We start from the raw sequence: 21,905 nt of genomic DNA on the forward strand, positions 1-21,905 counted from the left end.
CTGGGGCTTCCATTCTACACCTCGTGAACGTGAACTCCCAGAAGGAGCTCTAAGGGCCCCCTGGCCTGACTGTGCTGCTGCCCGGCTCTAGTTCTCCCTTCGCCCCGGTGGGGCGGCACAGGGCCTCTGCCCACACCCACCGTGCAGGCCTCGGGGAGCAAACCTGTTCCCGGGGGCTCGGGGTCAGGAGTCCCATCACTCAGCCACCACAGGCCGGCAACCACGCACATCAGGTTTGGTTTGGTTTGGTTTTCAAATATTTTATTTATTCATGAAACACCCAGAGGCAGAGGCAGAGGGAGAAGCAGGCTCCCTGCAGGGAGCCCAGTGCAGGACTCGATCCCAGGACCCCAGAGGTCATGCCCTGAGCCAAAGGCAGATGCTCCAACACTGAGCCTCTCAGGCATCCCAGGATCCTTTTATTCTTAAAAAAAAAAAAAATTAAAAATTAGGGCAGCCTGGGTGGCGCAGCAGTTTAGCGCCGCCTTCAGCCCAGGGTGTGATCCTGGAGACCCGGGATCGAGTCCCATGTCAGTCTCCCCGCAGGGAGCCTGCTTCTCCCTCTGCCTGTGTCTCTGCCTCTCTCTCTCCCTCTCTCCCTCTCCTCTCTCTTTCTCCGTGTCTCTATGAATAAAATCCTTTTTAAAAAAATTAAAAATTATACATTTACATCAAAATGTTGACAGTGGGTCCTAGAATCACACCGATTTTTATTTATGAACTTGACTTCTTTCTTAAATTCACAGATCTTACTCCTTAGGACAGTCTTGAGTCTACAGAGCCCCCGAGCAGGTAGTGCAGCGCGCCCACATAGCTTCCCCGCGTGTTGACGACACCTCCCCCGAGGGAGCTACACTGGTCACAACCAAGGAACGGGCGCTGTTTCATCATCGTTAACTGGCGTGCCCCGCCTGCAGCAGGCTGACTCTTGGCGGTGTGCGTTCCCCGGGTTCGGACAGATGGGTGATGACCGGCACCCACCCCCACAGGCTCCTGTAGTTTCGCTCCCTAAACACCCTCAGCGCTCTGCCCCCGGAACCCGGCAACACTAGCTTTTTGTTTGATTGCGTTGCTTGCATAACCCTTTCCAGAACGTCGCATCGACGGAATCCTGCGGCATGCAGCCCCTTCAGATTGGCTTCTCTCACCTCGCGATAGGCATTTACGCTGCCTCCGGGTTTTTTTTTTTTTTTTAACTTTTTTTTCTTTTTAAGATTTTATTTATTTATTCATGAGAGACACAGAAAGAGAGAAAGGGGAGACAGAGACACAGGCAGAGGGAGAAGCAGGCTCCGTGCAGGGAGCCCGACGTGGGACTCGATCCCAGGTCTCCAGGATCACACCCTGGGCTGAAGGCGGCGCTAAACTGCTGCGCCACCCGGGCTGCCCTGCCTCCGTGTGTTTTGATGGCTCATTTATTTCATTGCTTGATAGTCCCCCATTGTCTGGCTGCTGGAGGTCGCCTGCTGGAGGACGTCTCGCTTGCTGCCCTTTGGGGGCAATTATGAACAAAGCTGCAATAACCATCCGTAGGCAGGGGTTTTGTGTGGTCACGGGTTTGCAGCTCATTGGGCGAATACCAAGGAGCGTGATTGCTGGATCCTATGGTACGGCTGTGCTCGGCTGCCGAACAGCGCCAGACCACTCCCGAGGCGCCTGCGCCGCTCTGCGTCCCCACCAGCAGTGAAGGGGAGCTCCTGTCGCTGCACCTCCTCGCCAGCACGTGATGCTGCCAGTGCCCTGGACTTGAGCAGCAGGTGTGTAGTGACATCTCGTTGCTGTTTTAATTTGCATTTCCCTGCCGACATTCGCTGCTGAGAACTTCTCATGGGCTCATCTGTTATCGGCACATCCTGTTTGGTGACGTGTCTGTTCAGAGTTTTTGCCCTTTATTGCGCCTTTTTTTTAAAAGAAGTATAGTTGATACAGGATGTTATAGTTAGTTGCAGGTGCACAGCATAGTGATCTAACGATCCTGTGTAATATGCAGTGTTCACCGCGAGAAGTGTGGTTAGCACCTGTCGGCACACAACGCTAGTACCGTATTATTACTGACTGTGTTCATTTATTGAAAACTGGGAGTTTGGGCTTCTGCATCCCCCTCTCCTGGCAACTCTCTGTGTGATCACTGTATTTATGAGTCTGTTTCTGGTTTGTTTGTGCATTTGTTTTGCTTTGTGGGATTCCACATAGAAGTGGAATAATACAGTACTTGTCTTTGACTGACTTATTTCACTTTACTCTCTAGGTGCGTCCATGTCATTGCAAATAGCAAGATCTCATTTGTTCTGGGGTGTGTGTTTTCTTATTATTGACTTTTTTTTTAATTTTAAGAAATTCGTTTATTTGATATATATAGAGAGAGCACAAGCAGGGGGAAAGGGGAGCAGGAAGGGGAGAAGCAGATTCCCTGCTGAACAGGGAGCCCGATGTGGGGCTCGATCCCAGGACCCCGAGATCATGACCTCAGCCGAAGGCAGATGCTTAGCCAACTGAGTCCCCCAGGGGCCCCCTTATTATTGACTTTAAAGAATTCCCAGTATATGTTGGACACAAGTGCTTTATCAGCATTTTACAACAGAGATTTACAGATTCTCTGTGATGCTGGGACACATGCAGTGACACTCAGACCTCTGACAGAGCCGCACAGAGGCTGAGCTGGGAACATCCGTAAACTGGACACCACCAAGGAAGGATTCAGTGAACTTAAAGATATGTCAATAGAAACTTCCCAACTGAAGGGAGAAGAAGTGTGTGGGAAATATCAGAAAGGGAGACAGAACATAAAGACTCCTAACTCTGGGAAACGAACTAGGGGTGGTGGAAGGGGAGGAGGGCGGGGGGTGGGGGTGACTGGGTGACGGGCACTGAGGGGGGCACCTGACGGGATGAGCACTGGGTGTTATTCTGTATGTTGGCAAATGAACACCATAAAAAATAAATTTATTATAAAAATAAATAAACACTAAAAAAAAAAAGAAGCTTCCCAACTGAAATGCAAAGAGGAAAAAAAGTGAAAAAAAAAAAAATGAATGGAAGACCCAAAAACTACAGGAGAATTACAAAGGGTGTAGCACGCCCACGATGGGAGTCCCAGAGAAGAAGAAAGAGGAACAGGAGAAATATTTGAAGTCATGATAGTGGATAATTTCCCAAAATTAATGCCAGACATCAAACCACAGATCCAGGAAGCCAAGGAAACGCCAAATAGGATAAAATACGATAATCATCATCATCATCTACACATAGGCATATCACATCGAAACCGCAGAAAATCAGAGACAAAGAAAATCTTGAATGAGGCCAGAGGAAAGGCCAGCTTACCTGCAGGGAGCAAAGGTAACCAGGCAAGAGAGAAGACGGAAGTGAACCCCCACCTAGAGTTCGCTCCAGTGAAATCTCCCTCCAAATGGAAGGAGGAGTCAAGACTTGTGGACAAAGCCAGATGGCACGTGTTGCCCGCAGACCAGCCCTGCAAGAAATGTTCAGAGAGCCCCCCCCCAGGCCATGACACGCGAAGCCTGTCTCCCACTCCCCGAGACGGAAGCTGAGGGGCGCTGGTCAGGCGTCTGGTAGGGTGACCCCCACCAGGCCCATGACGAGCTGGCTCTGGGCACATCAAACCGGTTGCCTCCCTTCCTGCTGCACCAAGCACGGGGGATCCGCTCTGGTCCCCACAGCTGGATCCAGGAAGGGCTCCCAGAGGTGAGCCCATGTGAGGGCCCCCACCCCACCAGTGTAACTCTTAACCTGGTCCACACTCAGCCCCCACTAGGTTGTCAACTACAGTTTATCTGGTGCCACAGTTAGCCCTTCTGGAAGCTTCCGCCCCCGGGGCGAGCCAGCCACAGCTGTGACCCTGTGGTCTCATCCCTCCAGACTTGAGGGTGGCGGTCTTCGTGGGCCCTCGGTGCCCTGCCAGGTCTAAGGAGAGTCGCAGACTGTCAGCCCGCTCACCTTCTCTCGTGAGGACCAAGTGATGGCGGCCGAGCTGAGGCTGGGGGTCCCGGCCTGGTCTGCGTCTGAGTGGTAAGGATACAGACCTGTGGATCCCTTCTGAGTCTAGACTTCCTCAAAGAATTCAGTTTTTTTTTCTTCCTTTTCCTTGCTTTGAATGTCCCCCTTTTTTTTTTTTTAATTTTTAGAACAGTCTAATTGGGATATATTTATACACCCTAGGGTTCACCCGTTTAAAATGTACAGCTCTGTGGTTTTTAATATATTCACAGAATTACACGTCTATAACTGTGATGCAATTTTAGAACATTTTCCATATGCCACCCCCCTCAAGTCATGTGCTTGCTCTCTATTACTCCCTGTTCCCTCCCCACTCCCCCCACCACCCCTCACCACTCCCCTACTTCCCTTCTCCATGGATGTACCTATTTTGGACATTTCACATAAATGGACACCTACCCTCTGGGGACTTTTGTGACCTGCATCAGTGTTTTTTGGGGAAGAAAAAAATCATCTACCTGCCTCTTTTAGCCTGTGCTGGAGTTCAGGTCCTCACTGGCTGAGTGCACTTCTCAGTCTGATCCTCATCCAATGGTAACAGGCACCCAGGCTCCCTCTCCCCCTGCACCCCTAGCTCCTGGCTCACCCCCCCACCCCTGGGCAGTGTCCAGCAGAGCCTGGGAGTCCTGGTCACAGACACGTCAGCCCCCAAGACACTTCTCAGTGCTTTTCTCTAGTGTTTGATCAAGTCTACTGTTAAGGAGCACTTGCCAGGGAGGGCACCCACACAGGATGTTGGCCCTGCCTCGGGTGCCATGGCATCCATCGTGTCCAGCCACCCCACAGGTCCACGGCATCCATTGTGTCCAGCCACCCCATAGGGTCGGACAGGAAAAGGCAGACACAGCAGAACAAGAAAGCAGAAAGGCTGAAGGGCCAGACTGGAATGCTAGAAATGGGAGGAAGCCACCAGAAGCCACTGGTGGATAGGGAGAAACAGGGAAGAAGACTCCGTGTGCCCTGATGGATGCAGCACCATGACAGCGTCCTATGTCCTCTCTCCACCCCGGCAGCCGCATCCTGGGGTTGGGGCAGAAGGTACAGGCACCAGCGACCTCCCTCTGGGGACTGGCTGCCCAAGGGGAGCAGACATTGTTTTGCACGGGCTGAGCACCAGGCCACCCTGACCCTGGGGACAGCAGGCTCAGACACGGTCGTCGGGGTGGGGCATCCAGGCCCTTCCCTGGCAGGAAGGCTCATCATCTGGACTGACCCAGAACACCCAGTCACACTCGTAGTTTTGTGTTGTTTTTTTTTTTAAGATTTTATTTATGTATTCATAGACATAGAGAGAGAGAGGCAGAGACACAGGCAGAGGGAGAAGGCTCCACGCAGGGAGCCCGATGTGGGACTCGATCCCGGGTCTCCAGGATCACACCCCAGGCTGTAGGCGGCGCCAAACCACTGCACCACCGGGACTGCCCTGTGTTTTGTTCTAAACCAGTGTCTTATCACCCCCCCTAGCTTATCACTTGTGCTTATTTTGCTTGATGTGATAGAGAAGCTCTCAGAGTAGAGGGAATTTGCTTTCATCACATTTGATCTTATATCAAACTTGCCTGCCTTCTTTTTTTTAGATTTCATTTATTCATGAGAGACAGAGAGAGGCAGAGACACAGACAGAGGGAGAAGCAGGCTCCACACAGGGAGCCTGACGTGAGACTCGATCCCAGGGACCCCGGGGTCACACCCTGAGCCAAAGGCAGATTCTCAACTACTGAGCCGCCCAGGGCGTCCTCTGCACTCACCGCTTCTTCCGTTCCAGCGGGGGAGGATCTCCGTTGCTTCCTGGACCTCATCGAGCAGAGCCTTCCTGCAGCAGCTGCCTTTTGGAGTGGTCAGACGTGGGGTTTCCCCTTCCCCTTCGGCCCAGGGCGTGACCCCGGGGTCCTGGGATCGGGTCCCCCATCGGGCTCCCTGCATGGGGCCTACTTCTCCCTCTACCTGTATCTCTGCCTCTCTCTGTGTCTCTCATGAATAAATAAATAAAATCTTTAAAAAAAATTTTAAAAGGCAGCAGCAGTGCGTGCCGAGAGCAGACCCGGACAGGGCCGGAGGCCTAACCCCACCACGCACCCACACGCTCCCTTCGCCCTGGGATGGTTCACTTACGACGTCCTATCCTGCCTCATTTGTTGTGCAGGCCGGTCTCCTGCTTCGCTTCGTGGGACGTGCAAGAAGCCAAGGTCCGCACTGTGGTGAAGTGTCCCTGAGTTTGGAATCCTGGACCTGCTTCATCGTCACGTGCACCTTGCTTGAGGACCGAATAAAGCCAGGGCAGCCACACCTCGCGCGCTGGTGACGTCTCCGCCGGGGGGCGGTGGGGTCTGCCGGCAGTGCAGGACACCGAAGAAAGGCGCGGTCCCCAAGGATGTCCACCGTGATTATCCGAGCTCAGGCCGCGACAAGATCCCACAGGCCGGGCGCTCACACGGCAGGTGCGCCCTCTCACAGTTCCGGCCCCTGGGAGGCCAACCTTGCACGGGGACCCGCACCCATTCTACCCAGTCGAGCTCTCTTCCCCACCTGTGGGTGCCTTCCCACCCACCGCGGGCCCTCGCCTGTCCTCAGGCCTGCACGCAGACACAGCCAGCTCTCTGCTGTTTCCTCTTCTAAGGACCCAGACCCATCAAATCAGTCTCTGCTCCATACGACCCCAATTAATCTTCATCACCCCCCAAAGGCCCATCTCCAAAAACCATCACTTGGGGGGGTGGGGCTTCCACACACGAATTCTGGGGGATACCAGCATGTCGTGACAGTGGTCGAGCGTCTGGAGCCCCCCATCCCTTGTTGCTGACCTCAGGCCCAGCACCCCAGGCCGGGAGGAGCCTGGGGACAGTGGCGACTTTTTCTGGGACTATGATTAGTCTTCAAGGTCTGCTGGTAGGACAGCACACAGACGCTGGGAAAGTATCGGAGAACCTGGGACGGGAGATACGAGCTGAGCCCAGCCAGCTTGTCCTTCCGTGGCCGCCAGCATCTTCAGGACTCATGCCGGTGGCCCTGGACCAGCAGAGGGCAGGCTTGGTGGCCACGGGGTGGTGTCCCAGGGGGAAGCTGGAACCCTGGCCCACGTACCAGGGCGGCGCCAGAAAGAGCCACAGACCAGGAGGCTTCACCAGCAGAAAAGGATTCTCTCCCAGCTCTGGAGGCCAGAGGCCCTAAGGTCAGGAGCGAACAGGGCTGCTTCCTCTCGAGGGCGTGGAGGAGCGTGTGTCCACGCCCTGGCCTTGGCTTAGATGCCCATCAGCTCCCCGTGTCTGCCTGGGTCTCCCCATGCCACGTCTTGTCTTCCCCTCTTCGTAAGGACACCAGTCATGCTGGACTTGGGGTGACCCTAACGATTTCACTGTAACATGATTACATTTGCAGAAAGCCCTATTTTTTTTTTAAGATTTTATTTATTTATTCATGAGAGACACACAGAGAGAGAGAGAGGCAGAGACACAGGCAGAGGGAGAAGCAGGCTCCATGCAGGGAACCGGACATGGGACTCGATCTCAGGTCTCCAGGATCACACCCTGGGCTGCAGGTGGTGCTAAACTGCTGAGCCGCCGGGAAAGCCCTAGTTCTAAACAAGGCCACACCGCCACGTCTGGGAGGTGGGGGTGGGGGTGGGGATGATGACATGTGAGTTGGGGGGTCACAGCGAACCCGTAACAGGCAGCAAGGATGTCAAGTTCACCTCCAGTGGGAGGTGACACCGTTCTGGGGCTGGGATCCGCCAGCCTTTTCCCAGGTCAGGTCACAGCGCCCCTGTGGCATGGGGGCGGGAGGGTGAGGCATGAGGGTGGGCACAGGCCCAAGTAGGGTTCCAGCTGCAGAGTTGGTATAACCACCAGGGCGCAGAGGTGCAGGAGCCCCTGGCCCCAGGGGGACCCAATCAGACCGGGCTTGGCCACATGTCGCTGACAAAACCCAAAGGCAGAGACACGAGTGGCCGTGAAAGAAGAAAGGGATTTATTTCAGGGAGGCCAACGCTGGGAAGACAGCGGACAGGTGTCCCAAGGCCTGTCTCCGGAGTGCTGGAAAGACTCCCAGGTTTATGGCAGGAAAAGTGGGGCAAAGTCAGCACGTGCAGGCGGGCCTCGAAGGTGAGGTGCAGCGGTGTCTTGGGGTCGGTCCCGCGGGGTCTCGCCCGCAGTCCTTACTGCCTGAGGCGGTAGTTTGGGTTCCCGTCACGGGGTGCTTTGCCTGAGTTAAGGCTTGAGCTGGAGGGAAGGTAAAGGGTTAGAAAGTCCAGCTCGAGGTCAGAATGAGGTCATTCCGGAATGTTGGTGGAGTCGGGAGCCGACAGCCAAGAAAGAATTTTTGAGATGTCTGGTGCAAAAAAGGTGGTTTTATGAAAGCCGGGGGTCAGGACCTGTGGGGACAGCGAGCTGCCCCGGGGCCAGGAGGGCTGCTGGTCCTCTACTCGGGAGCTGGGGGAGGAGACGGGGAGGGAGGCGGCCAGGAGGTCTCTGAGGACGCTCGGGCTGCTGGAGGCCCTGCCACTGTCACGTGGGGCTTGTCTCCGTCTAGGAAGTCTCTAGGGTTAGGACACCTGGGAGTTTCCTGGGGGAGTGGTGCACTCTGCCCACCGCAGGCATCCCCCCACCCCACAGGCCGTAGGTTATAAGGACATTTTACTTTATTTGCATTCCTTCCACCTTTGTTTCCCACATGCTATGGAGGGGACAGTAGCCCTGGGGCTCCTGGGGCTCCGGGAAGTTGAGTCTCTGTGTTTCTGGAAGGGAGGTTATGAAGTAAGAAGGCCTGTAAGTCACGAAGACGTTGGTGCACTAGTGGACGCTTGTGTCCTGCAGGGCCGTGGGCTCCATCCGTTCGCCATGTGTTTTCCCTCCCCGTAGTTTGGGGGCAGCCAGGAGGGCCTGAGGACTGCCACACGCACCCCATCTGGGAGCGGGGAGAGGGCTGCGGGCTGTGGGCTGTGGGCCTGCGCTTGGCCCTCAGCTTGCTTTCTGCTCCCTCATCAAGAATGGAGGGGGTTGGGATCCCTGGGTGGCGCAGCGGTTTGGCGCCTGCCTTTGGCCCAGGGCGCGATCCTGGAGACCTGGGATCGAGTCCCACGTCGGGCTCCTAGTGCATGGAGCCTGCCTCTCCCTCTGCCTGTGTCTCTGCCTCTCTCTCTTTCTCTCTGTGTGACTATCATAAATAAATAAAAATTTAAAAAAAAAAAAAAAGAATGGAGGGGGTTGACGTCGTTCAAAGGTCTTAGGCGCTGGGCTCTCCCGGTCAGCAGGGCAGAGGTGCCCACCCAAGCTGCTGGCCGACCACAAGACCCGAGGGCCTCCCATTTCATTAAAGAAAACCGTTTTTAGCACCCTTTACACAATGAGCCTCTGCGATCAGAGGCCGCGGCCAGACTACCTCTGGGTGTGCCCTCTCGATCTGGGCATTTCAAATGCCACCGGGGTTTAGGTGAAAATGTGCTTACACAGCTTACACGTAATCGCATCCAAGTGGAAAGCTTTTCAAAAAAAATTACTAATCTCTGGCATATGGTCTCCAAAATCGGGCTCAGCTTCCAAGGCTCCAAGTCCTTCCCGGACATACTTTGCCCCCAGCAGCTCAGAGGGGCTCCCAAGAGCTCTCTTAGAAAGCAAGCTCAGAGCAGGAGAGAATTCTCGGTTCTTTCTGGGTGAACTGCCTCTGGGAACCTCCTGGACTCGCCCCCGCACACCCCTTGCCTCTCCAGCCACGCTCCCCACAGGGGACCCTGCAGTCAGCTGCCTCCTCCTAATCAGCGAAGAGCGACCCTGCAGGGCATCTGCTCCGCACTGGGGACAGTGTCCTCTCCCAGGAAGGGCAGGCCTGCCTCAGGACACGGGAGGTGGTGCGAGGGGTCCTAGGGGGCCCCGCATCCATCCCCCACCCCCCGACACAGCGGTGAGGCACCACCTGTCGCCTGGCCGGCCAGGACTGTGAGAATCTTTTCAATGGACTTGTGGTTTCTGAAGGTCTTTACTATCCAAGTCATCGGGAAAGAGGTTCGTTTGTGGCTGATAATTAGCAGCATAACAGTGCTCATAAAATCCCAAATTCACTCACCTGCCCAACCTGAGTGGCCCCAGAAGCACCTGCTGAAGTGAAAGAGCACCCCGGGGCCAGGTTCAGTGAAGTGGGACAGGGCTGGGCCTTGGGTGGCCCACCAGCTTCTCCAGGTGACTCTCCTGGGACTAGTTTGGGAAGCAGGGACACGGGGAGTGAGGAGCCTAGATTTCCAAAGCCCAGGAAATTCACCAAAATTGTCGTACCCAGGGAGATGACCTCTGCCTCCGTCAAGGAAGAGGGTACCAGAGCCTGAGACCCCTCAAGGCCGGTTAGCCTCTCCCCCAACCCTTTACTCTTCTGGATTTACCTGTGGCTCACGGTGTCAGGGGTGGGGATGAAGAAGGGGGAGGGTGCTCATGAGGTTTGTGCAGGAAAGCAGGGCTCAGTAGGTGAGAGATCAAGGTGGGGAGGGGTGACATGAGCTGCAGAGGGATCATCAGGCCCTCCTAAGAGCCAAGGGCTGCTGACCTCAGAGGAGGACAGAGAAAAGGCAGTGAGGCCAGCGGCTACCCTGCTGGGCCCTGCCGTCTGCACGGCTCTCACCAGCACCTGTCCCTGACTCTGTAACCTGTGACTTCTCCTCTCTTGTCACGTGACACTGGATGACCCTCCACTGCTTGGGGTGTTGAGGATTTTATTTTATATTTATTTATGATAGAGACAGAGAGAGGCAGAGACACAGGCAGAGGGAGAAGCAGGCCCCATGCACCGGGAGCCCGACGTGGGATTCGATCCTAGGTCTCCAGGATCACACCCTGGGCCAAAGGCAGGCGCGAAACCTGCTGCGCCACCCAGGGATCCCGTGTTGAGGATTTTAAATGTTAACAGGTGAAATGGGCTTGGCACATGGTAAGGGCTCCATAGACCTTAGGCCTTACTAGCTACTGTTAGGATTAATTAGGATCTAGTTCCTCCTGAAAACCTGGACGGCTGAGGTGCAGACCCCCCCACCCAGCAGGAAGCCCACGCAGCACTGGATCCCAGGACCCCCGGAGCATGATGCATACTCAACCCAGGGAGCCCCCCAGGCGCCCCGCTGCAGAGGTTTAAACACAAGCCGCCTTGGGTGGCCACAGGGACCCAAGTCACCCAGTCCCGAAGTCGGAAGCCCCCCAGGGAATGGCTGGGCCCAGTGGAGGTGAAGCCCCAGGTAGTGACTCCAGGGCGGGGGGGGGGGCTCTGAAGGTGGAGATGGGGGGTGCAGGGGCGGGGAGCACACAGCCGGCCCGGGGCGCCCCGCGGCAGGCAGGAGGGTGGGCCACGTGTCCGGGAGGCGCGGGCGGGGGCGGGGGGGGCACCTCGAGGTCCCCAAGGGTCTCGGGGCGGCGCGGGTCTCCGCGGCCGGAGCCCCCTAGACGGGCGGGCGCAGGGCCAGGGATTCCCGGCGCCGCCGACGGAGCGGCCCCGACCACCCCGGGCGCCCGCGCTCGGGGTCACAGCCCGCGGACCCCCCCCCCGCCCGGAGCGCAGCGCGGCTGCAGCCCGGTCCCGGGGGGCGGGGCTCCGCGAGGCCCCGCCCCCGCCCGCCTGGCCCCGCCCACGCCGCCCGGCCCCGCCCCCGCCCCGCCCCGCGGGCCCGGCCGCGCTGAGGTCACCGGGAGCCGAGCGCCTGCGCCGAGCGGGGCCGAGCGGAGCCGAGCGGAGCCCAGGGAGCGGCGCGCACGCGGACGCCCGGCCGGCCCGGCATGGAGGCGGAGTGCCGGGTGCTCTCCATCCAGAGCCACGTCGTCCGCGGCTACGTGGGCAACCGGGCGGCCACGTTCCCGCTGCAGGTACGCGCCGCCCCGGCCCGGCTTACGTAACCGGCCGGGGGTCCCCGTGACCTTGGCGGGGCCGCGGCGGGGGCGGGGGCGGGGGCGGCGGGGCCGGGCGTGCCCCCCCCCCCCCCCCGGGAGCTGTGGCGCACTCGCTGCCCGTGCGGGCCCGGGGCTCCCCGGGGTTCCCGGGGCTCCCGGGGGCGGTGCCCTCCCCCGACCCCGCCCCGGGCCTGCCCCGGCCCTGCCCCGGCCCTGCCCCGGGGGCGCCGGCGGAGGGCGGGGAGGCAGGTGTTTGCAGCGCGCACCTGCGGGGGGCGGGGGGCGGGGGGCGGGGGGCAGGTGCGCTCCCGCAGCCCGGGCGGGCCCCGCCTTGCCGAGGACTCTCCGGGGAGGTGGTCGCCGGGTGGGGGGGGGCGGACGAGGCCTCCCTGCGGGTGTCCAGTGGGGCCCCGACCCTCTGGCTTTGGAAGCTGCTCGTCGCTCGCGTCGCAGCCTGTACTCAATGGCGGGCTTCCCTCCGCCTCTCCCGCCTGCCCTTGATGGGTCCCACGGGCCAGGCACCCAGGCTTCCTCTTGCAGCCCCAAGGTTGTGGCTGGGCGGCCCTTGGAGGGGCAGGAGGAGGCCTGGATGCGGTGGGGTTTCGTGCCAGGCCAGAGGCAACACCAGGGTGATGGGCACCTCCTTGCCTTGTCCGCCGGCAGGGGTGCTGGGTGCTTGGGACAAGGTCGGCTCCCCTGGACCGCCCACCGTGGCCTGTTGTCCCTGAGCTGCTCTCCCTGCTAGAAGCAGGTGATGCGCGCCCCTAGCTTCTTGGGGGTAGGGATTGCGTGGGCAGGGTCACTGGGTGGTGCTGTGCTTGGGGAGAAGGGTGCAGGGTCTCTAAGGCAGGGGCCCTGGAGAACAGCCCCAGGAGGGTGCGGGCAGCCCTCGCCCCTCTTGGCCAGGGAACCTCGGGAGCTGCCCTTGGTAGAGGTGTGCAGGCACCTGCTGGCTTCCCTGCGTCCGGTGCCCAGTCCCTCCTCCCTGTCCTCTGCGCACACTCCCTTCTCGCCCCCTGCACCAGGCAGATGTCCCCCTCCTCGGCTGGCCTGGGTCCCCCAGTGATGCCCCTCGTTCCTTCCGGGCACGTGCTCTCGGCTTCCACACCAGTTACCCTGGGGAGGGGCTCCTCCGGGCGGCCCACCTGGGGAAGAGTCCTGCTAAGGTCGGAGCTGCGGTTCTTACCTGTGCCCAGCATCCTCGCCTGCGTGCTGGGGCTGTGGGACCTAGGCTGGGGGGCAGGTGGTGTATGGTCATGTCATCTGCCACCTGTCATAGGGGGCGGACGGGCATCTCAGCACTTCCTCCCGGGGTTGTGGGGCCCAGGAGGAGCGTGGCAGGGTGTCTCTGAAAGCAGGGGCCATTTGTTCGGTTCGTGAACCTGAGGGGGCCATCTTCCACACGGAGCTCAGTTGCTTCACCTGTAAAATGGGCACGATGGCTGCTCCTAGGGAGATGGGGTATGTGGACATCTCTTGGAGGTGCCAGCTGCTGAACGAGGTGTGCCAGCAGTGCCCAGGGTGCCGTGCTCACCTCTCACCGCACAGGAGGACCAGACGGCTGGGAGGGCTGGGTGGCACATAGGTGTGTCTGGAGCATCTCATTGCGGTTGGGACCCCTGCCCCGAGGGGATGTGAGTTGGGTCTTCAGTTGCTTCCCCGCGTGTGTGTTTTGCCCTCATTACCTCCCCATCCTCCTAATTACCCAAACAGGATACAGTGTTAGGGGATGGAGCTGGCTGGCGAGGGGAGAAACCAGGGGTGCTGGTCCTCTAAACAAGCTGGACCCCAGACGCAGCAGTGTCGCCGTGTTGGGCGGCTGTGACAAAGCACCACAGACCGAGCAGCTCATACTCGCCGAGTTTATTCTCTCAGTTTTGGAGGCTGGAAGCCCAAGAAGAAGGTGCCAGCACGGCTGCGTCCCCCCGAGACGGCTCCGTGTGCCCTGGGGAGGTGTCTTCACCTGCTTCTTCTGTGCGTGACTGTGTCCCCATCTGGGGGCCAGGGTCTCCACAAAGGAATTTGGGGAACACAGTTCAGCCCCTAACAGGAATCATTTCCAGAAATTTCTTCAGCTCACTGGACACAGTGCTTCCTTGAGCAGAGTCCAGATTTCTTATCAGTCCACAAACACTCGTTTTGGCCCCCGGTTGCTTAGCTCTGGGAGGATCAAACAGCTCCGCAGGGTGCCCTGCAGGGTGCACCACAGTCCGGGCTGGCATTTTGCCCCCGGCCCCCACCACCTGCATACCACTGGAGCAGACGGGGAGAGGGTGGGGATGGCCCACCCACTGGCCGTGGACCAGCCTGAGCACAGGCTGGGCTGGGCCGGATGGAGCCAGAGCAGGCTGGGGCCTCGCACTTGCAGATTCCAGCAGGGGCTCCGAGGGGAAGCGTCATGTGTCATGGGGGGGTTGGTCCTTCTCAAGTGGGCTGGCACCTACTGTATGGCTGGGCTAGGGCGCACTGGGGCACACAACTGGGCACGGGAAGGGAACACAGGAGGGCAGCCCGAGGGGGGACTGGCCCGCTGTCCCTTGTCTTGGGGTCTGGCTCTGGGACCGGCCGTGGCCTGCCGAGCCTTCCCAAGCCTCATGTGCAAAGTGAGACGGGTCCTCGGGGCAGTTGGGGCGCTGGCTCCCGTCAGGGGTATCGCACACAGGCCGGAGACTGGCTGCGGGGCAGTGGCGGTGCCGGGTCCCCACCACACACGCCTGCAGGCTCAGGCGGGCAGCCCGTGGACGGCGCCCTCCCTGCGCGGAGAAAAATGTGCAAAAGAGAAAGGACCAGAACCTTGACCCTGCCTCTGGATTGGCTTCCAGGCCCGAGTCCAAAGTATACTTTCATGAGCAGAGATGGGAGGGAGAGCCCCCGGCAGGGTGATCCCACGTGCGTGGCCCCCGCGGTCCTGGGGGAACTGGTGGTGAATCGGAGGCGCCTCCCTGGACGGGCCTGGCCTCCCCGTGGCTCTGGCCTCCCTTTCCGGGGGCAGGAAAGGGCAGGGAAGGACGAGGTGGGGTGAGCTCAGGTGCAGCCGGCCTGCCTGCTGCCTCCCGCCAGACACTGGTGTCGAAGTTGGAAACCTAGACTCCTCCGGGGCGGGGTACGGTCCCTGCGAGCCCCGCGGTGCACGTCTGCACAATGGCTCAGCGGCACCTCCTTGCGGGGGGCGAGATCCCAGGATCTCCCAGGCCCCCCCCCCCCACCTGCTTCTGTGCTGTTTCTGTGAAGGCTCAGCAGGCCTTGGAGGCCCCGGGTGGTGTGAGGGTCCTGGGGCCGCCACGCTCCTCCTACATTGCAGATGGGACGCGGGGGTTAAAACCACAGATTGTTGCGCCGCGCTGGGGCCTGGAAGTGAAGTCGGGGTGTTGGCGGGGCCGCTCGCCCTCCAAGGGCTCCAGGGGAGGAGACAATGTGACCTCTGTGTGGGGGAGGGGGCTCACTGGGGAGTCCCAGTGGAGGGGCGCAGCCTCTAAGGGTCACCTCCAGGAGCCCTGAGGATCTGACTTGGGCCTTCGCTCAAAACTCATTGAAACCCCACGTCACCGCCAGGACGGGAAGACAAGACCCCGGGAGTCCTGGGAGCTCGTGCAGGGCCTGCCGCAGAAGCCAGCCTCGCCCTGACTGCGGCCCCAGGACGTCTCTGGTGGCCGGTGGACACCTGGCTTTTGGACGGGGGCCTGTTGCCCACGCACCACGGCCCAGGCCTCCCTCAGGACGGGCTGGCAGCAGCGGGCAGTGGGGAGAGGCCCCTACCTGGCCAGTGACGTTGGCTCCATCAGCCGGGCAGAGGGATGGCAGGGCCACCGCCGCTGTGGACCCGCGCCAGGCCACACAGCTGCAGGGACCTGGGCACAGCAGGGTCTCCCAGAGACGCGGGACTATGGGATGGGGGGACATCCTCTATTTCCAGCCTTTCACCTTCCAGAGCCCCCGGAGCCTCAGGCAGCCTTCCTCAGCGGAAGATCTTTACATCTTTCCCTGAGCCCCCCAGGGTAGACGAGGCCTTCTGCAGCAGAAGTGTGTTTGGAAAATACCAGAAGCACGTCACCCGGCCCTTTAAAAGACACGGTTTTTGCCTTAACGGTTTTCCTGGTGATGCGTGTTGGCAAACAGCACGAGGGCCGCGTCCAAAAGTGCACATCCCTCCTGCCCCATGTGGTCATTCACATCCTTGGGGGTGGCGTGTTGGGTTTGGAACGCATCTTCTGGAACGTTCCCTCGTGCTCCGGGCCATGTAGCTCTCTGCTTGCTTCATTCCCTGCCCCTTGTGATGATTCCCGGTTCCCTGGCCTCTGGAAGTCCCCGGTCGGATCCGGAATGTTCCAGTCCTGTGACGTAGGTGTTATTTTTGCTGTGTCTCCAAGAAGGCCCAGAGTTGCTCAGTTTCTTCATTTCCTAACTCTTTATTGGATCGGGACGGAGGTTTCTGTTCTCCTTGCTCGTCGTGGGGAAAGCAAGAGCTCAGCCAGCCCCCTTTTCTGATCTTTTCTCAGTGTGTCCGCGCGCGAGTGTGTGAGGAGCACGTGGGCGTGTGTGTTGTGTGTGTCGCCCTGCTCCCGGTGGTGCCGACTCCTCGGTGAGCGCTCCTCTCTGGGGCCCGGGGTGGCACCCTGCCTTGTGGCCTTGGTCATCCCCAGTGCGCGCCTGCCTGCATGGGGCCCGTTCTCCCAGGGTGCCCTGGAAGCGTGACACCAAGGAACGGAACAAATGACGGAGTTTCTGGAGGAGAAGGGAAGCCGGCGGGGGGCCCCGGGACATGTGACAGCATCCTGCCCTTGGCCGAGAGGGTGGCACCTCTTCTCCCTGCCACCCAGAGCGGCCGACCTGCTCTCCGTCCATACCCGGGTGCCGCTAGTGGGGGCCCTGAGTGGGGTGGGGGGCCGCGGTCCTGGCATTGAGCGCTCTGTGAGCCCGGAGGTCAGGGCGCGGGACCACGGGGAGCACACACGGGGCACACACGGCCGTGGGCCTGAAGGCGAGCCGCAGGCCGCCGCGGGATGCGGGGCTGTTTGCAGTACAGGTTCCCGTTGGGGGTCTGAGGACAGCAGACGTGGGTAGCGCGGGGTAGTCACAGGGGCAGGCAGGACACCGGGCACTCAGTCCCGAGGCTGGTCAGGATCCCAGCAGTCATGTGACACCCCGGTGGCCCCTCTTTCTTAATTCTGATTTCCTGTGGGAGCAGCTAAAGGTCTTGCAAAACAAGCCGCGGTGAGGATTCTTGAGAACCCTGGCCCCTCTCCCCCAGAGGAACCAGGGTGGTCTGGGCAGGAGGTGGGAGCTGTGCTGGAATATTCTAGAGCTTCCTCTTTCCTGCTGTTCTGAGTGCTCTGCGTCCCCGCGAGGGCGGATCGCCCGCCGAGCTGCTGAGTTAATGACCGTGTCGTGCGTGGCTGTCAGCAGAGTGGGCTGATGATGCGGCAGGAGGGGATCGGGCCGCGGAGAACATGCGTCAGCCGCCCAGGGCCCCCCCACGCGTAGCCGCCCTCGGGAAGGGCCTCGGGTCGGCCTGGGGCAGAAACGGCAGCCGTGGGGGCAGGCCCCAGAGCTGGTGTGCGAGCCGGCGTCCCGGCTGTTCTCGCCAGGGGCTGGTGGCTGGACAGAGTGTTTGCGAGCCCCCTCCCCCGATGAGTCGCTGCAGGTGTCACCCCCCCCCCCCCCCGCGCCCCGAGAGCATGCCTAGAGGCATGGGAAGCAGGAGCGATTTCCAAGCTGCCTGTCCAGTCTTGTCTTGGCAGGACACGGAGTACTTCCCATGCCCCGTGCGCACGTCTGCACCCCATCCTCTAGCAGGTGGAGGGGCCGCTTCCGCGGGCAGGGTGCCCACCACGGGACCGTGCCAGAAACGCCTCCGGTTTGGGCCGCCGTGAACCTCAGTGGTTCTCTCAAGCCTGAGACCCTCACGTCCTCAGCGTGGCTGTGCTTCGTGGTCACGGGGCTGCCAGGTCTTCCTGGCAGCTGTGCGGAGGGGCAGGGGCTGGTGGGGGACGGGGGGGGGGCTGGGCTGGTGGGGGACGGGGTGCAAGGGTGGGGGGATGGGAGCAGGGGCTGGCGGGGGACAGGGGGTGGGGGGAAGGGGTCAGGGACTGGCGGGGACCAGGGGACGGGCTGACAGGGGACGGGGTGAGGCAGGGGCTGGTGGGGGACAGGGGGGCCTGCTTTGCTGCGGGGCTTCCTGGACAAGGTTGCAGGTCTTTTCTGAAAGGGGAGTGGGTTTGCTCGTGGAGCCCAGGCTGGGGCCTTGGCCATGCCAGCCTTCGTCCAGAGGCGCACAAGACAGTGGACGCACCCTAGGGGCTCAGGTTGGCAGGCGGGGAGCCCCAGAACACTAAAACACCCCAAAGGGCAACCCAGGTGGCGCAGCGGTTTAGCGCCGCCTTCAGCCCAGGGCGTGATCCTGGAGACCCAGGATCGAGTCCCACGTCGGGCTCCCTGCATGGAGCCTGCTTCTCCCTCTGCCTGTGTCTCTGCTTCTCTCTTTCTCTTTCTGAGTCTATCATGAATAAATAAATAAAATCTTAAAAATAAATAAATAAGTAAAACACCCCAAATCCAGGGGCTGCGGCAGAGGCTGAGAAGGAAGGCGAGGTTTTGAACAAGGTCGTGGGGGCTGAGAGGAAGGTTGTCTACATTCAGATTCGCTCACAGAGGCGCAAGGTTTCAGAGCTCTTGGGGGGCAGAAGGTGGGCAGCAGCTCTGTGGCCACCGTGTGGAGTTCGTGGAGCCCTGGGGCACGCAGCCCAGGGGGCCCGGGCCTCCTCCTGGGGGTAGGGCAGGCCCCGGTACGTTGCGGGGGTGAGGAGAAGAGGGCCCCAGGGTTGAGTGAGGACCGACCTGCTGGGCTGCAGAGGAGCCCGGGCGCTGCGGGCCCCAGACTGGGGCTCTGTGGGGTGGGGCTCAGTGCTGGGAGGGGGGGCTGGGCTCGTGGGGGTGGGCAGCCAGCGTGGGCGGAGGTGGTGCTCCCTCTCCTGCCACAAGGCTCTTCTTCCTCTCGCCTTCCTCAGCCCAGCAGCATTTCTTCCTCTTTTTTTTTCTTAAAGTATCTGGCGACTGATCATGTGCTGCGCTGGTCGATGTGACCAAGGGGTGGGGGTGGGGGAGGCCGAGTCCTGCGTGTGTGCCCGTTTCCGTGGTGACCACGCTCTGCGCCGTGGGTGGAAGAGGTGGGCGCGGTGGCCTCTGGTGTGGGATTCGGCCGTAGGCCCCTCGCTCGGATCCTCTCTCGGAGCCGCTCTTGGTGAAATGCAGGGAAGTGTGGGGGCGGGAGGCTAGGGGAGTTGTTCTGTGTTGTTCTGTGTTTTCATCTTACTTCGCTAAGTTTCTAGTAGCAGCTCTCCGTGAGACGGGCTGGCACGACCGCCGGCGGGGCAGGTGCCCCGGGCCGCACACCGCTCTCCCTGCCTCCGCGCCCACACCCGCACACCTGCTTCTGCAGCCCCTGGACTGAGGGTGGACTCCCCCCTCCGCCCGGGCAGTGTCCCTGGTGCCCAGACCGTGGTCAGGGAAGGTGACCCCTCCACGGTGGTGCCCACGCTCACAGGGGTTGCATGGGGTGAGCAGGCCCCTCGGGTGAGCGCTCCAAGGCTCCCCGCAGGCCCCGGGGACTCCCACCCCCCAGGGTGCATGGCCCGGGACTGTCCCCCTGCCCCATGCAGGGCAGCTTGTCCATCCGTGGGGTCCAGAGTACTCGGGGCCCTGTTCCCAAGGACCGAGACTCCTGAGGCCTCTGCAGGGATGGGAACTGGGGTGCATGTGCCTGGGGAGAACCCAGGTGCCTGCGGGGTGCGTACAGGACACCGCACCAGCCACTGGACACACAGCCTGTCGCTGGTCCCCCGGGGGACAGGAGGATGAGGGGCGGGCAGCAGGGTCCACTCCCCCGAGGGTTTGCTGGGCGCTAACCAGTTGCCAGGGTCCCCGCTCCCCAGAAACTCTGGGTCACCCCTCGCTTTTACGGCAGGCCTAGGTCGGTACCCGTGAGTGCCAGCCGCGGGACCCCGGAGCCAATCCTTGGTCTGGAGGAAATCCCGTTCCTGGAAAAGCCAAGTGAGCCGCGAGGGCTTCAGGAAAGCTCAGGGGTGGGTGCAGGGGGGTGGGGGGTGCAGCCCACTGGACGGGGCAGGACCGAGCCCCTGGCGCCTGCACTCTGGGCCTGCGCAGTGGGGCGCCCGCGGTGGTGCATGCCCTGCACGCGGCCGTGCACTGAGTAATTAGCCCGGGGGTGTGTGTGGGGGGGTGGTGGCCTCCGCTGCTGTCGTTCAGAAGCGAGAAATGGGGATCATTTCCAGATCAGCTCGTCAGCTTCAAAGGATTAGTTATCTACACATCCAGGGGTGGCGGGGCCGGCTGTTGGCCGGGTTTCCGGGATTCGTGTCGTGGTTTCTTCGGACTTGATTAGGATCCCAGGGGATCTGAAGCAGCGCAGGCCGAGTCTGGGGACGCGGGGCTGGCTCAGGCGGGCGGATTTGCGAAGGGCCATTTCCAACCGTTGAGTTTAGTAAGACGGGCGATTTTTGTTTTATTTCTCTAAGTGCTGATAATCCCCGCTTAAATATTTTGGAGAGGGTTGTTAGGTAGGATCGCAAGTGTGTAGCTCAGGGAACCTCACAGAGGGCGAGCTCGCCTGTGGGACCCTCCCACCCCGGCCCCGCACCCCCCGGGCAGCCCAGTGTGAGCAGCGCCCAGTGCCCGGCAGCCCCTCCTGACCGCCGGGGTCGTGCTGCGTGTGTCTGAGCGTTGGGGAGCCCTGGGGTGGTGGGTGGTGTTGGGGTGAGTCAGGGAAGAGGCTGGGTGGTCCCTGGTGTGTGGGCGCGTGAGGACAAGGACGCCCAGGCCGGGCCACCCGCTCTCCCCGCCTCTCCCACCCGCCCACCAGTCCTTGTCCTTCTGTCTGTCCCCCCTCCCGCTGTCTCCCTCCCCAGCACATTCCTCAGACCCCCGCCCACCCCCTCTTGGGACCTGAGGATTTAACGTCCCTGTGCCTGGGTATCTGTGCGTCCTCCCTAAAGTTTGTCGCAGTCTCCCCTGCCGCTGGGTCCCCTGTCCTGTCCGCAGCCATAAAAGGCTCCTTGTTCCTTCCCATTTTCCTGAGGTTGGGGAGGGAGAGAGTCCAAAGGTTAGTGGGCCACGTGGAGCCCGACAGCGCTCGGTTTACGGGGTGGAGGTGCTGAGGGCCTGGTTGCCCTCGTCCCACTGGGGTTGCATCCGCTCCTCCATCAGCAGCGGGGCTCATGGGGCTCCGGCTTCCCACCCCCTGCGGGGCCACGGTCCTGGCGCTGGTGTGGGTGCCTCCTGGGGGCCCACCGCGTGCGTGTGGCCTGTGTGGTTGGGGTCTCCCCGCAGCCTGTGGGCGGCCTCAGCTGTCGCCGAGGACGGAGCCCCGGCAGGAATAGGGGGGACGCCACGCCCGCTGGGGTGGGCTGAGGGCCAGGGCTGGGGGCTGGGGCGGGGCGCCGGTGGGACGCACACAGGACAGGCTTGGGGGGTCATGAGCATGGGCTCTGTGCCTGTGTGTCCTAAAGAATAGGCTCGTGTCCTCCTGGAGCCCTGATCGTCACAGAGCGCAGCGGTGGCCCACCTGCCACCCGCTGCAGTTGTCACCCGCCAGGCTGACGCCAGGGGAGATGGGGGTGACATAGCCGGGAGCGCCGAGGACAGGGGACAAGGGGCCCCTTCCAGGCTGACAGGCGGCCCCTCCGAGGTCTCACCCAGGCGGGTGCTGGCAGGTGGTGTGGGCCCAGCGCCAACCCCAGAGGGAGCCGTGTGCGGGGACTGGGGGGGTCAAGGGGGGCTGTGCTCTAGGGAAGGGGGACACGAGGGTCTGAGAGGCCATGTGTGTGGCCTGAAGCAGACAGATGGGGAGGGACGCAGCGAGTGCCCCGAGAGCTCTCAAGGGGACCATGTAGCAGGGCCAGGGTCCTGGGTCGGCCTGCAGTGATGCCAACTGGGGCCAGCCCGGAAGGTCAGGGGGACGAGGCCAGTGGGCCTGGCAGGGTCCCAGGGTCAGCATGGGACACAGGGGCTTAGGGCCGGGCC

General features: G+C 61.1%; 2 protein-coding genes across 4 annotated transcripts in view; one reads left to right on the forward strand and one right to left on the reverse strand.

The window, feature by feature from the left end:
- Window positions 1-21,436, reverse strand: part of LOC112669191 (heat shock transcription factor 2 binding protein) — a 148,512-nt gene extending 127,076 nt beyond the window's left edge. Inside the window, exon 1 of the mRNA XM_049104591.1 lies at window positions 21,433-21,436. The gene's annotated coding sequence lies outside the window, so the exon portion shown is untranslated. The remainder of the gene's footprint in view (window positions 1-21,432) is intronic.
- PDXK (pyridoxal kinase) overlaps window positions 11,672-21,905 on the forward strand; it is a 31,355-nt gene continuing 21,121 nt past the window's right edge. Inside the window, exon 1 of one of the 3 annotated variants that reach the window (XM_049104601.1) lies at window positions 11,672-11,846. In XM_049104601.1, the coding sequence (XP_048960558.1) occupies window positions 11,760-11,846 (87 nt within the window). In that variant the 5' untranslated portion in view covers window positions 11,672-11,759. The remainder of the gene's footprint in view (window positions 11,847-21,905) is intronic. The other 2 variants (XM_049104600.1, XM_025462102.3) reach the window with 2 other exon arrangements.

The sequence above is a fragment of the Canis lupus genome, chromosome 31 (assembly GCF_003254725.2).
Source record: "Canis lupus dingo isolate Sandy chromosome 31, ASM325472v2, whole genome shotgun sequence".
NCBI classification, from domain to species: domain Eukaryota; kingdom Metazoa; phylum Chordata; class Mammalia; order Carnivora; family Canidae; genus Canis; species Canis lupus.